Source organism: Bactrocera tryoni, chromosome 2 (genome assembly GCF_016617805.1).
Source record: "Bactrocera tryoni isolate S06 chromosome 2, CSIRO_BtryS06_freeze2, whole genome shotgun sequence".
NCBI lineage: Eukaryota > Metazoa > Arthropoda > Insecta > Diptera > Tephritidae > Bactrocera > Bactrocera tryoni.
In genome coordinates this window covers 78,560,480-78,576,253 of record NC_052500.1, presented here as the reverse complement: position 1 = coordinate 78,576,253, position 15,774 = coordinate 78,560,480, and the positions used below count along the sequence as shown (strand labels likewise).

Here is a 15,774-nt window from a genome sequence, read left to right as displayed (position 1 = left end):
GCATCCTATAGCGGCCCGATTTAAACGATTTGTTCGGATATTGTAACAATATCTTTGCCAAGAATCCATGCCAAATTTCGTAAAGATAATCTGTCAAATAAAAAAGTTTTCTATACAAGGACTTGCTATTGAACGGTTACTTTGTTTGGCAACTATGTCCTATAGTTGTCCAAACAGAACAAATTCTTCGTATTGAGTAGGATTCTCTTAGGCAATAAACCATTCCGAATTTCCTGAAGAGACATAGTTAAATAAAAAAGTTCTCCATCCATATAAATACATATATATAATACGTTTCAAGTTGTTAATATCGGTTCCTACATTTTTCAAGCATTGAGGATAATGATTTCGGTCCCAATAGAGTCGGTATGAATCAATATCACTGATACTAACCGATATCAGAGATTTTAAATGATATAAAAACATTTTAACTCTTCTCTCAATTGCAACATTTCGTGCGCCTTTGCTATTTTATGGTCATAATAATCATTCACCTGTGCTCGCTATTCGTCAGATTGTTGAAAATTTCTAGCCTACATTTTCTTTACCTAAAGCTAAAGCTAATAAGACAAAGAACCGCTCGAAATAGTGAAAATATTGGTGCAAGGCAAGTGTTGCTGAAAGCCGCAATTTGTCGATTCCAAGACACTTTCAAGAACTGGGACTGTCTTAAATCACAACCTGGCGGATTTTGGGAAAGTATATGGGCTTGCATCCGTATAAAATTGCTTTTACTCAAGAACTGAAGCCATTGGACTACCGCAAACGTTGAGAATTTGCTGAATTTGTTTTCGAACAACTGGAAAACGATTACGATTTTTTTTAAGAAAATCATCTTCTCCGATGAGGCACACTGTCATCTCAGTAAATAAACAAAACTGTCGATTCTGGTGCCAAGAAAATCCACAAATTTTGCATGAACAATCATTATGTTGACCTATTTGTCAGTTTTATGTGGTTTCTGACCTGGTGGAGTTATCGGTCAGTACTTCTTTCGAAATGAAGCTGCTGATACCGTTACTGTCAATGGAGAGCGGTATAGATCGATAAAAACCAACATTTAATGGTCGTAATTGGAAGAAGTTGATCTTGACATCATCTGAAACAAGATAGGAACACGTGCCACACAGCACGTTCAGCAAACGAATTATTGCGAGAAAAGTTTGAAGATTATTTCAAGAAATTATGACATTGAATGGCCTTCAAGCAGTTAGGATTTAACACCATTAGACTATTACCAGGCTCTCCTCAAGCGTTTGGAGTCAATATTGAACGTGATATACGACATGGTTTAGTGGGAAAAATGCTTGAAAATTGGGCTCATCGAATTCATTCCTGCATTAAGAGAGACGGCAATCAATATAATCAGTATTTAAGAGCTGGGGTATATCTGGGCCGATTTCGTCCAATTAATCCCTTGATTGTTCGTATATTTTTCTGAATGTTTTATATATTGTATACCGAAAATACCAGATATTATAATGCTTATACCTACCATATTGTACTAAATTAATCGTCTTATCCTGAATTTATTTTTATTTCGTTTCAGATAAAAATATGTCTGAGCAAGTGATATATCAGAGAGATCAAAAACTGCTTGAGAGAAGTTAATATTTCCTCAGAACGCTTTGAATAGTGCCAAAAACTCATACAATCTGAGAGCATAGTAAATCATCATTGTCTTTCACAGCTAACAAAGATCGAAATAGTTCACAAAGTGAGCGGCGTGTGCTTGTGAACGTGTGGAACGTGATCGATGACGGCATACTCATTTAAGTTGCCGCTTTGTATGCTGCTGCTCACCACACTACTACAAACAACAGCCACAACCAGTGAAGAAACTCAACAAAAGAGAGATTACAGAATAACAAGAAGGTTCATAGAAATCGGTAGTGAACAAGCATATATCGTAGAGCCAAGACAAAAAGCGCCAGAATTAATTGAGAAGGAGGAATGGAACATTAAAAGTGAGTGGGAGAAGAGTAAAAAAGAAAAGGCCGGTCGTGATGAGTTATATCAGAATGCGGAAAAAGCGGCGAAAAAAGTGGGGAGTATGGATAAGTCGCACAGAGAAATTAAGGAGCATGTATTGGCTGAAAAAGAGAGTGCTATGAGTTTTAGCAAAGACAGAAACCAAAGTGATGTGAAAAAATTAAGAAAAAACCTTGCGAGTGTGAAAACCATTACGCTGCCTACATTTTCCAAAAAACAAATTAACCCAGCTGCTACTCAGAATAATCTAAAACTCGATGGCAAAGCACTTACATCTGCTCCTACCCTGCACACACTCAATTCGCCCACAAATCATATCAGAGCAGCACCCAGTACACAAAGGGTGGCACCGCGCTTTAAGCGGCAACAAGCTGCGTCTTCACTCAAAACGCAGCAGAGTGCCTTTCAAGGTGGTCTCACTGCGTACTCGAGCGCCGGCAACACAGCAGTGCACTACAATCCATTGCCCGCTGTGCCCTTGCCGCCACCGCCACCTTTTCCCGGTAATTTCGCCATTTCACCATTTAGTGGTGGCGCCAAGCAAACAACCAGCGGCCACAACATTTTGAATGCCTTCGCATTTGCGGGTATCGGCAGCTCGTCCTCGGCTGTCTCACATCATGCGCGCAGTAATTCGCTTTGTGGTGGCGTCCTCAAGTCGCGTTACGGAAACATACAGACACCGAATTTTCCGCACAAATTCCCAACACCCATAGAGTGTGTATGGGTAATTGATGCCTCCGAGCTGCCAATTACAACTTCTACGTCCGCGTCGGCTGGCGCAAGCGGTGGTGGAGGCGGCACCAACATCTCAATTATCGTTTACCTAACGCAATTGTATGTTTTGGGCGGCCTCAAGTTCACCGAGTATATGTACTATTCGGATGATTATAAGGTGCCGGCACATCGTGTGTTCACACTCACCGAGGATGACGTCACACAGGTGGCATGGGTACAATTTAGTAGTCAGTATCTTGAGATACGTTTCACGATGCCATCGTTGGATGGCACACATTTGCGCGCCTTAGATCGTCTGCTGGACGTGTACGGCTTCAATATTACCTACGAGGTGCAGCAGGAGGTGAAAACCTATCAGTGCAATACGTTGCAGTGTCGATTTCTCGGTCATTGTTATGCGAAGGCGGATTACAGGTGAGTGCAACAAGCAATTAATTGGTTGGGATTTAGTCTTCTTATGTGAAATTGTGAGCTGTCTCTTGGGCGGGCATTGTGGTGCAGAAGTATGTAATTCTCACGCTTCAAAAATCAGTTTCGCAGAAGATTTTGTTAATTAAAATTTTCGGCTGCGTTTTCGGTAGACATGAGCCTACTAAAGACAAAAATATATACAGAGATCTTTGTTGTTAGCAGTACCAATCAAAGCTTGATTCTTTATTCCCGATCGTAGTCACGGCCGAAAAAAGCCGAAGAACGTTGGTTAAGGTATGCGTTATAGTTCCCTATTTACATTTTTTAAAGAATTTTTACTCCAAGCCGCTATTTTTCAAAGAATTTTTAAGTGGTCTTGCAAAATGTTGCTGTGCTTTGTGCCTCGTGTCTAGTCGAGAATTCCGGACATTTTGTGGTAAACGTGCGCTTCAATGTAGAATCGTTGTCGGTAGCATTCCTATTTAGTGGTTTCTCTCGGTTTTTGAGGCATATGATGCAGTTTGCTCTTCTGATCACACAAAATATATTTTTTCACCTTGGTGTCATTGATCCTATTCGCGCACCCAGTTTTTATCATCAGCCACAAATTGCTATAGAAACGTTTTTGGCTTTCAAGCATCATTTCTAAAATACAAAATCGTCTTTCAATATCTCTTGGCTTCAATCTATATGACACCTAATTTCCTCGCATTCGTGTATAATGTATTCAGCTGTCGTTTTGCCAAATATTCTGTAAGTAATGTTTCCAGATTTTCCGTCCAGGACTTTCTTCGTCTTCCAAGTTAAAATGCGGTGTTTAAGGAGTTTCGGACATCCAAAGTCGAGAGCAACACTAATCTTTGGTATAAAACCGTGTTATCTAGTGAAGAGTCCTCCAGCTTCGTTTATAGGCGTTTCGATTCTGAGTTTAAGTAGCCTTTCTCGCTAGTATCAAGCATGCACAGCGGACGATATGCTGATGGAAAATTGGGATCTCCTTTATTCTTACTAATTAGCACCAGACGTTAAGGAAATATTCTGCCTTCGAGGCAGGCGTTATACACACATATTCAGTAGTAGGGCCGGCCGATCTGAAGTGATTTTTTTCAGAATTTTTGTTGGGATTCCGTTTGGGTCGAGTGATTTCTTGGTCCTGAGCCTTGCAGTGGCTGCTTGTAGCTTTACGAAGGTAAACTTTGGGATTTGTGGAAATCTGTGAGTTTGTTACGAATCACTAGCCTTTTTCCTGTGTGGGGAAGAGTGCGTTAAGCCTACCCTAGTTCTAAGGGTTTTTGTTTGCATCCCCGCGTGGTTCCTCCCATTTTGTCTTTTTGCTATCATCGTGAGCGTGCTTCAGCTCCTTTTTTGCTGATTTGTATTGCTCGACTTCTCGGGATGCGGCTCCGGGATCTCGTGTTGGATCTGCGAAGGCGGCGGCATGTACGTCTGAGTTGTGCGATGCTTTCAGTCCACTAGTAAACAGCTGTTTATGTTTACTGCGGGAAGCCTTGGGCACTGATTTTTGACAGGATCTTGTTTTAATAAACATTGTGTCTTTGACAATTTTTATTACAATTATGGGGGAGAAACTGGTCGTCTATTGCGGAAACTAGTTCCGAAGAATTTTTCACTTTCGTGTTCCAGTGTTTTTCCTGTTTCCGCTGCCGTGTCGTATTTAGTATTTAGTATTTAGTATTTAGTATTTAGTATTTAGTATTTGGTATTTAGTATTTGGTATTTGGTATTTAGTATTTGGTATTTGGTATTTCGTATTTAGTATTCAGTATTTGGTATTTGGTATTTACTATTTAGAACTTAGTATTTAGTATTGAGTATTGAGTATTTAGTATTTAGTATTTAGTATTTAGTATTTAGTATTTAGTATTTAGTATTTAGTATTTAGTATTTAGTGTTTAGTATTTAGTATTTGGTATTAGTATTTAGTATTTAGTGTTTAGTATTTAGTATTTGGTATTTAGTATTTAGAATTTAGTATTTAGTATTTAGTATTTGGTATTTAGTATTTAATATTTATACTGATTAAATCAACTATCAATAAACCGTTAAGTACATTTTACTCCACATTTCAATGCTTCAACTTCCCTGTTGCATGGAAAATATATATCCATCATTACTACCACATTTAATACATCAATTCACAAAAACAAAACCAACAAAACTTCTGTCGTATTCAATTACTTCTTCGTTTGTTTGCTTGTTTGCTGCTTTGCTGAACCTGTGACATGGCATTCTTGTAAACTCACACGTATTTTGGTCTACTTATTTACTGTCATTCGTATGAACTTGTAGGTCTAATAGACAGCAGCTCCTTTGTGACCTGAGCATAATGTCAAGACTTACTTAAGTGTTACGTAATTAAGTTAGGCGCACAAGCAACAGCAATACCTAGATGCTCGGCTGTTGTAGGTGTAAAAGTGAGACGCACACATGAAGGCGTTTTTATGACTACGTTTCCAATAAAAGTATCCGTGTCGTAGTCAAAAGGCAACACGAAACCTGTCATTCCATTACATTTCTTTTTATTTGACATTCATCAAAGACGTCAATACAAAAGGATATTACACACACTTCGCTTTTCTTGGTTTTGTTGTTGTATTTGTCAACAATATTGGCTTGCAGGTGTTGCCAAGCTATACAGAGTTTTGTTTTGTTTTTGTTTTTTTTCTGGAAAGTAGAGCATTTTTTTTATATGTTTCGAGGTTATTTGTTGCTAAAGGACTTTCACTTTGTATTTGTAAGGATGTATTAATTGAAAGCAAAGAATATGTCATCGTACATGCTTTTGTATACGTGTAGAGAAATGTTACGTATACGCCACGTATGTATTTATATGGTATACTATACATATGGTGTTGGTGCAGTGAATATAGAGGGAATTTAACACCTTTTCAAAAGCTTATATTGCTTATTGGATCATAGGTATCATTGGTTAGCTGTTTATTACCTTTTGAATATAAGAAGTTACTGGTGGTTATAGATGTTCTTTGTCAAAACAATACTTGAGAGTCATTGTGGAAGTTTTTATTAAAATTTTCAGAATAAAAAAAAAGTTCAAGTTCTATATTAATAGTTCTAAGCATTTTAAACCTCCACTAAAACACTAGATTAGAGTCATTTTGCCACTGTGATGTTAGAGGCTGTATCTTGCTAATTATGGCCAAAAAAGATAATTACAATTTCCTAACATGTAAGACCATTTACTAAAATTTCAAAAATAGCTGTGTGTGATAGCCAATTCTAGAACCCAATTGCTTAATCAGGATAGCTCAAATACCCCATAGACCTCTTAGCACATCAGATTTGTTGAGTAGTGCAATTTTTATAATTACGCGATTTTATTTCAAATTTAAGCTGAATAAAATAGTTTGTAATAATTATTATTAATATTGCTAACATATCTTAAATGTAGGCAAAATTTTAGTTTGGTACTTGACATAAGAGGACTTCAATAATTAAGAAACGTTGCCTACATGTGGGCGCCGTTTTTTTTCAATTTTATCTAAGTCGTGCACCAATTTAGTGTGTTTGACTTTGATGAAATTATAGTCAATCTGTTTTAATAGCAAATGCTAAATCTATAAAATAGTAATTTTTATTTGGCTTAAATGTGACAAAACTCAAATTAAATGAAAACACATAAACTTGTTGTAACTTCGTGAAAGAAAATAGTAATTAATAAAGGCAACTGAGAGTAAAGAGTTTCGAAATGGAACAGTTATAAACAGGATGGACTGATATCTAAGATAAGGTTAGAAGAAAGTCAAGGACATGTGGGGGTGCAATGGCGGTAAGCTGAGTATGATTTTATTTTGTAAAAGGCATGTTTATTTTTGGTTCAAAGACAAAAGAACAAAATAAAATAGCATGAAAAAAATTGAAAAATAAAACTAAATTAAATTAAAATAACTTCGATTCGATTCAAAAATAATATGAAATAAAATAAAATAAAATAAAAAAAATTAAATAAAATTAATATAAGTTAAATTAAATTAAAATTAATAAAAATAAAAAATTAAATAAAATTAAATTAATTAAATTACACCAAATTAAACTAATTAAATAAGTGTTAAATTATAATTAACTAAAAATAAATGTAAGATTAAAAATATAATAAAAGTTAAATTTATTAATTAAAATTAAATTTAAAATAAATAAAATAAAATAAAATAAATTAAATTAAATTAAATTAATTAATTAAACAAAATTAAACTAATTATAAAATTAAGTGTTAAAATTACAATAAAAAAGTAATGTGAAAGTTCAACGTGTGCTCTTCCGATCTGATTAAAAATATAATAAAAAGTTACAAATAAATAATAAAATAAATAAAATGAAATACAATAAATTAAATTAATATAAATTAATTAAAATTAGTGTTAAAATTATAAATAATTAAAATTAAATGTAAGATTAATTCAAATTAAAAGTAAAATTGGAATTAAAACTAAAAAGTTAAAGTCCAAATTTAAAATTTAAATTCGATATTTATTAAAGTTGAAAACAAAAAAACAGTAATTTATAGAAAGAAAACTAACTTAATATTGGCTTTGGCATTTTGTTTTTGCTTTAAAGGGAAGTTTAATAAAAGTACCGAATTTTAATATTTTTTTGCTTTATTTATGATATTGTTACTTAAATATCGCATCTTCTCGTTTTCTCTTACATTTAGGTATATTCCACTACATTACTCAACTTCTTTCCGTATACTTTCCTACTTTATTAGTACCACCATTTGACAGCTTACCGTTGCTCACTTAACTTCTTTTCACAGCGAGCACTCTGTGCTTAAAACTTTAGGTATAAAAATTGTCGTGCAGCAAATTAGCTGCACGATTTCTTTGCAACAACAATTATGGCCACAACTCGTCTAATGCCGCCACTTCAAAGCCAATTAAGTTGTAGTAAAGTTTTTCTACGAAGTTAAGATGAGTTAAAAAATTTAAAGAACTTTTTTTCATACTCCACACTGCAGTTTCAAGGCAGAGAATTTGCAAAACTAATTAGTTGTAATTATGCAATATGCCAGTGGCGGAAGAGTGACTGGGGCTGCTGGAGAAAGGCTTTACTTTTTTCGCTACTGCCACTTTTTCTTACACTTCTTTCAGGGCCTTTGAGTAGTCATTGCTATATATACTTAATATTTTGTTTATACATTTACATTTTTTACGGTACATTATGAAAATATGTAAGTTTGGCGAAGAACTTTTCAGCAGCATTGAAGTATTGCATTACGCTTGCTGCATAAATCTCAATTTGCTCATTTCGCTGTCAGCGACAAAATGCGAAAGCGGCGCAAAGAGTATATATATATATATATATATATATATATACACAAAGTAAGTATAGCGAAGTCGAAAACTTTGGACTTGCAGCCGCCATCATTGCCAGCAGTCATCATTATCGCCCACTTTAGTCCTAGCGTTCCTCACGCCATTTTTTATTGCTGTTGTGTTCTGTTCCTTGTTTAAATATTCATGGTGACTTCCGGGTCTTTTAAGCGATTTGCCCGCACATTTGGCCACAGTTATGCGCAGCTAAGTGTTGATAAATGACAAAATTTGTAGAACTAGACGAAGTGAAGCAAAGCGCGGACGGCAAAATACTTGGAAAAGGCATTTATTTGATTTATTTAAATTTGTTCATAGGCAAAGTGTAGTCATTTCTAACTAAAGGCAACCGTCCTTTCTTTTCCAATTTATTATAGCGTGGGCGGATCGCCATGAAGTATTTTAAGTCCGAGGAAACAAAATATATAAATCTATTCGGAATTTTTTGACCCTAGAAAGGTAGATTCTCGGAGGAAAGTAAATGGTTAAATATAAATAATATATAAAGGGTGACCGATTTCGAGGTTTCCTACTTTTTTAAGAAAAAACACAGCTACATAAAATTGGGAATATTTATTATCATTCGAATGACATTATTTCACATTTCTTGTTTAAAGATTATCTCTTTCAAATATTGGCCGCGGCTCCTTTCAGATGATCTCTTTCTTTAGTCCAATTTTCGATGACATGTTGGAGCATTCCGACTGGTAACTGTAGAATGCGTAATGTTTCGCTCCAAGGCCTGAAGCGAAGCGCGATTGTCCGCATAGATATTAGACTTTACATACCTCCACAGGAAAAAGTCTCACGGTGTGATAGCACATGATCTTGGTGATCAATCGACCGGTCCAAAACGTGAAATTATCTGCTCACCAAAGTGTTCTCTCAATAAATCTATTTATTGATGCGATGCGTGGGAAGTGGCGTCGTCTTGTTGAAACCAAATATCGGCGATATAAAGAAACTTCAATATCAGACCCTAAATAATTTTTACTAAATTATCATAGCGGTAGCCATTGACGGTTCCGTTCTCACTGGCATCATCTTTGAATGAATATTAATCGATGATTCCACCGGCCTGTAAACTACACCAGACCGTTATTTTTTCCGGATAAAATGGCAACTCTTGAATCTCTACAGTTTGCTCTTCGTTCCAAATGCGGCAATTTTGCTTGTTTACATACCCATTAAACCAGTAATGAGTAAATAGTACGCTTTCAATTAAAGACCTCGACGTAAAATGAGGCAAGCCGTTCCACACGCTGCTGCGAACGATGTCGAATCGACTATCCACGTGCGTTCTCTCAGCTACGGCTGCCATATTTTGTTCACTTTGTGCTGGGCGTGGTCTATTCCGTCGAATATTATCCAATAATTAATTCTGGGTCTCAAGATTGGTAATGGTGTTGCGAATAGTACGCTCAGTAGACCGATTGACCAGTTAAGCGACGCGGGCGAAACACAATCTTAACAGAATGTGAATATTCGTACTAAAATTGAACGATTCGTAAACGTTATTCTCGAATAAGTGTTTCCTTGCTTTCTCTGATAAAATGTTAAACAGTACTAAATAAAAATAACATGACAGCTTGACATGACTCACGCGTGATTTGTCAAAAAAGTCCATTGCTAAAAATACCTCTACTAGAATCATATTAATTTTTTCTTTAAGAAATATAGCATTTCTTATGTGTAACTATTAACATCTAAAGTGAAATTGAATAAAAAATATCGTTGATTGATAGCTTATATCTCTAAAATTAACCTGATACAATTTTAAATAATTTGTCAAACAGTTCCTTCAGCTCTTATCATTTTTCGAATTCGCTTGAGTGATTAAGAATTTTCTCCGCACGTTCTACATATAGATATTTATAAAATGTCCTATCAGGTTTTGATCGCGTCAATTCATAGGTCAAAAGCGCCGTAAATTTTTGATAAAATTCAACTTGTTTTTTGATATAAAAACGCCGCTATTTTGATGAAATTTGATTTTTTACACACAATTTTCTTTGACGGGTTCGAATATCTTGGATAACTCAGAAAATATTGAGTGTTGTTCTGCAAAAAATGTACTGTGCATTCTTGAAATACGTACATATAAATATACCCTGAAGATTTCAAAACAGTCGATATAGTAGTGCTTCTTTTTAAATTCCCTAAAATCAACGCATTTTTAGGCTGTCATACAAGTTGTGCCTCTTAAAAGCTTTTATTGACACAATATTTTTTTACTGTAAATCGGAAATATTTGACAACATTTCTTAAAAAATATATAATTATTTCGGCATTATGACCGTTATATTAGGCTATCAATATCATATATAAATGCTCATTGTTGAATACCAACTTAGGTGTGCGTCTTCGATAAAATATGCCTAGATGTAGGCAACGCTTTTCTCTTTTCTATATAATAGCAATGGAATGCTTAATTTTTGAACACTTGAGGTGTGACACAGTTACCAATTCTGAAATTTTATCAGTGGTTTGAAATTTTTTTGGTAAAACTTTTACAGATTATGGTTTCAAATCAACTTACTTACTGAAGTGGTTGTATCTACTAGTGAATTTCAATCAAACGATGATTTTGAAAATAGTACATATATATAATGTACGATTCACATATATATACAATATTTCCGAAAGGGCTTCCAATTTTCTCACTACCTTCTTAGGTTTAATTGACCGGTAATGTTTGAATGCATAAGAATTTTGATTTCATTAAGCCAATCTGAAAATAAAATTTTCTACTTTCTCGGGAAACCGTCATTTTGTAAAAAATCAACATTTTGACTAGGCTCTCCATAATTTTAGTCTTTATATTGACACCATGGTCTAGAAAGCAAAAGTTAAATATTCTCAGTTTTGTTAAACGTTGGCATTAAGAATTTAGAGAACTCCAAATGCCGATTCATCAAATGTTGTCATCGTCCTTGCGTCTGCGCCATAAGCAGGATCAGAATGATGAGAGAATTGCAGAATTTGGTCTTTGTGCGTCGAGAGACTACTTCCGTTATGTTACTAAAACACTTTTTATAAGTTTGAGTAGACCATAATTGGAATATGGCTTTGTTGTATGAATGCTTAGTAACCAAATCTATTCTGATACGTAGAGTCTGCTCAAAAGCAATTTTTACTTTCTGCCTTAGGGCATTTCAGTGAGGAATCTAGGTTAAATCTACCTTCATGCTCGGGTTGTTTAAAGTTTATAAATCTAGCTACACTTTCGAGCCACAGGGAAATGCTGTTCACACTATCCTTAGTAAGAATCCAGAATGGAACAGTTTGCAGTTATTTTCTCTTTTATAAACTCTGTCTTATCCACATATAACAAAAATCGTGCCTACAAGCAGGTGCTCAGACCAGTTTGGACTTGTGGGATATAGCTTTGGGGCTGCTCAAGCCGTAGACTTGTTGTACAAATCCAGCGATTCCAAAACGAAGTTTTAAGATGTGTCGTCAAGGCGCCTTGGTATGTAGAAGTCACGATCTTGAACCCGATCTCGGAATTGACACAGTTGCTGCATCAATCAACAAATGTGCAAAGCCTCATATGGAAATACTTTCTGCCCATGTGAACACTGAAGCCACGGCTCCTGTCGCTCAAAGTGAATGGAAAGAAAGACTTAAGCGCAAAAAGTTGTATCACCTTTTACAGTACCCAGAAAGAAAGGGCGAAAGAAGTATTCTCCTTGGGTTATTATTATTGTAACCCCTGTGTTCTAAAGTCGTGGCTTTTAAGCCTTAAGTCTTAAGTGCACTCGAAGTTTTCAACAAATTTTCGGTTTTAAACCAACCAAGTCTCGTAGTGTATTCTTTTCCCGCAAAGATCTTGGATACTAGATAGAAAATAGTTTAATGGTGTTGTGGGCCTTCTATCTTGAATTAGCTTACATTTCCTGGGTGCACTCATATTCTGAAAGATTTTTTGGCTTACTCAAAATGTTGAGTTCGTGAGTAAAACTGTGATTGCCACACCACTGCTTGGAAAATATTTGTTTCTGCGAGTTTGTCAGAATTCTGGACGATAGTTCGACCCTCTTATTTACTAGAATAGTTTGTGGAGTCAATTCAACTGGCTATTTCCACAATCTAGACCAGTTTAAATTTTGAATTCACCCCAATGTAGAGTTTTAAATTTACTAATTCATACATATATGAGCAGCTGAAGCACCCTCATCGAAATATCCCCAAAAACGTTAATTGATTGCAATTGCACTTCGTTTTCAATGGAACAAACCCGTCAAGGGCGTGCAACCGGCGCTACAAATTGCCTGCAAATAATTTCCCAACAATTTAAACTCAACAAAAGCACGTTGCACCATAAACAGTTATGGGGTAGTCAAGCGCAAAATTTGCGAACCGAAAATAAATAAATTCAAATAAATAAATAAGTAAATATGCAAAGGCAGGAGCGGAGGAGGAGGGGTTGGGCTGCGGCAGCAAAATATGTGCCACCCCATGCCAATAAAGTAAATATTTTTGGGACGTTCCAACGATATTGTAATTGTTGTTGTGCTTACTGCTATTGCAGTACGATTTTTTTGCTTTTGTTTTTGTTTTTGTGCGTTTTATATTTCATTGTGTTTACACGCTGTTTGCCCCCATTTGCGGAAAATGGAATTTGGCATGAGACGCCGCTCGCCTTTACCACACCACTAAGGTGGGTGGGGTGTCGGGCAACCGCGAGGGTCCAGCCCTCTGGCCACGCCCGCACTGCAGTGGCAAGCACGTTTGCAACACGTTCGGCAAACACGGCGTAAACAATTGTTGAAGTGTTGCAAACACTGAACTAACTTTTTTTCACAGCATTGCTTATTATTACCGTTATTATTTGTGTTTTTTTGTTTTTGGCTTGCCGCGGCAGCGACTGCAAATAGGACGTGCAACAAAAACCAATACCAATACAAAAGTTACAATTAAACAAGAACAACTGCGAAATAGCGCCATTGTTGTTGTTTTTGTTGTTTCCCTTTGTTTTCGTTACTTTCGTTATTACTTGCATATACATTTTTTGTTCTTGTTGTACGCCAAATAGCCGTATATTGCCGAAATGTGCAACAACGGCGCTGCCACCAAACAAAAAGTGCAATTTTGAAGTACCGTTATGAGCTGGCTTGTATGTGTGTAGGCAAGTTTATGCTTTGAAAAGCGCAGCTAAATGGTTGTGTGCGCATATAACGGTTTTTAATGTGTGAAAGCGCAAAGGTGTGAAGTGGGAGTGTGCGTTTTTATAAGTGTGGCAGCACTAAAGCGTGCAAAATGTGAGTGTATTGCGTGTTAAACTGCCAATAACGTTGAACAGGTCAAGTGTTTGGCCTTCTCAGCTGGCAACTTCATACATACACACACGTGATCAATGAAACGCACCCTATACATATGTATGTATGTACATACATATATGTATAAGCACATACTCACATATAAACAAATATATAACCATTGTTGCTCGGTTCGAAAATATTCGAATTTAAATTTGAGGCAATTTTTAAAAAATATCTGTTATTTTGTAAAATTCGATCAAAGAGTTCAAAGGTTGCCAACTGCCAAATATATATTTTTTTTAGGTTTTACTAAGGAGTTCAAGGTTGCCACCTGTTGGTAAATAATATATAAATAATTAACGGTTAAAAAAATAGTTTTGAGAGCGATTGCTAAATGTTTCAATATTTTATTTTCATTTTGAGTTCAAAGGTTGCCGGCTGTTGAAAATTTTAAGTAATGAATTTGTAAAAATAATTTATAAATTAAATAATTTGTAAAATTTGCTTCTTAAATACACTTTTTATTTTTGAGATTTACCAAAGATTTTGGGGGTTGCCACCTCTTGAAAATTAATATGTAAATAATTCACAATTTAAAAAGTGATTTTGAGAAGGCTTGTTAAATGTTTAAATATTTTATTTTTGTTTTTTTTTGGGTTTTATCAAGGAGTTTGAAGGTTGCCACCTATTGAAAATTTTTTATAAAGAGTTTACAAAATTATTTTATCAAAAAAAAATTTGAGAAGGATTGCTAGCTGTTTAATAACTATTTTTATTTTTGGGATTTACCAAAGAGTTCGATGGTTGCCACCTGTTGGAAATTTTTATGTTAAGAATATACAAGTTACAAAATATTTTTAGGAGAGGTTTCCAACTCTTTAAATATATATACGATTAATATTTTGGGTTTTACCAAAAAAATCAAAGGTTGCCATTTGTTTGAAATTTTAAAGTAAAGAATTTTTAAGTTAAAAAAACAATGTTGAGAAGGCGTGTTAACAGTTTACATATTTTCTTTTTTTTCGGTTTTACTAAAGCGTTCGAGGTTGCCAACTTTTGGTAATTTTTAATACACAATTTTATAAATTAAAAAATAGTTTTGAGAAGGCTTGCTAACTATTTAAATTTTTTTTTTTGGGATTGTACCAAAAATATTCGAGGTTGCCACCTGTTGAAAATTTTTGCATAAGTTAAAAAGGAAGTATTTTATTTTACATAGTTAAGCTAGTGCATTAAATGTTATACTACGATGGTTATCCGACGTACTTAGCTTATAAAATAAACTCCATCATTTTAAAATAACGGTTATTTATTTCTTACCATGGTTTGCTAATATCGCGATAGACTTGCCATATCAGTGCTCCATCCTCTTCGTCTTCGTCTGAAAAGTACGTTTTCTGGAGATCTGCATAGTGGTGTTACAGAGTTTTGCCCGTAGCAGGACTTTTATTACATTGGAAACAAAAAATCACCAGCCCAGATGAAGGAAATGAGTTAAGCTGCAGTTCGTAGGCAAGTTCGCTCAATTTAGTTGTGTCGAAAGTAGTGAGTCTGGTCTCTGACTCGCAGTAAAGCGCAAGTGTCGAGTTGTAAGCGACCGGATGGTCTTCTACTGCTTCTGCTTTATTTTAGTAATACACTAGATTTCCATAGACAATATATTTTTAGTTGCCCCCTTTAAATTGACTTATTAATTGCATATATGTATGTATAAGTATATACACACATGTAGCAAGGGTTTTGGGGAAAGTTCAAGTTTTCAGGACTCCTCTGAAGGTCTGATGCATTTTGTCATCTGATCAAGTCTGGCCCGGACTTACTAACTTCATTTTACCTTATTTTGACACAAACCTAAATACCATTTGTCATCATCAAAATAGGCTTTTGAGTCAACACAATCATGCCAAAGCTCAATCCGAGTTTCCAAACACCTGTTAAAAGCCTCGGTTGGGATCGTTTTCGGTTTTGACTCATTTTTGATGCGTTAGATTTTTGAACAGTTTGGTCTGCTTAGTAATACA

The 15,774-nt window shown here is 35.2% G+C and overlaps 1 protein-coding gene across 1 annotated transcript in view; it reads left to right on the top strand.

Moving 5' to 3' along the window:
* Positions 1-1,591: 1,591 nt before the first annotated feature.
* The window catches only part of LOC120768553, a 352,878-nt gene continuing 338,695 nt past the window's right edge, over positions 1,592-15,774 (top strand). The window contains exon 1 of the mRNA XM_040095297.1: positions 1,592-3,144. Coding sequence (XP_039951231.1) covers positions 1,757-3,144 — 1,388 coding nt within the window. The 5' untranslated portion in view covers positions 1,592-1,756. The remainder of the gene's footprint in view (positions 3,145-15,774) is intronic.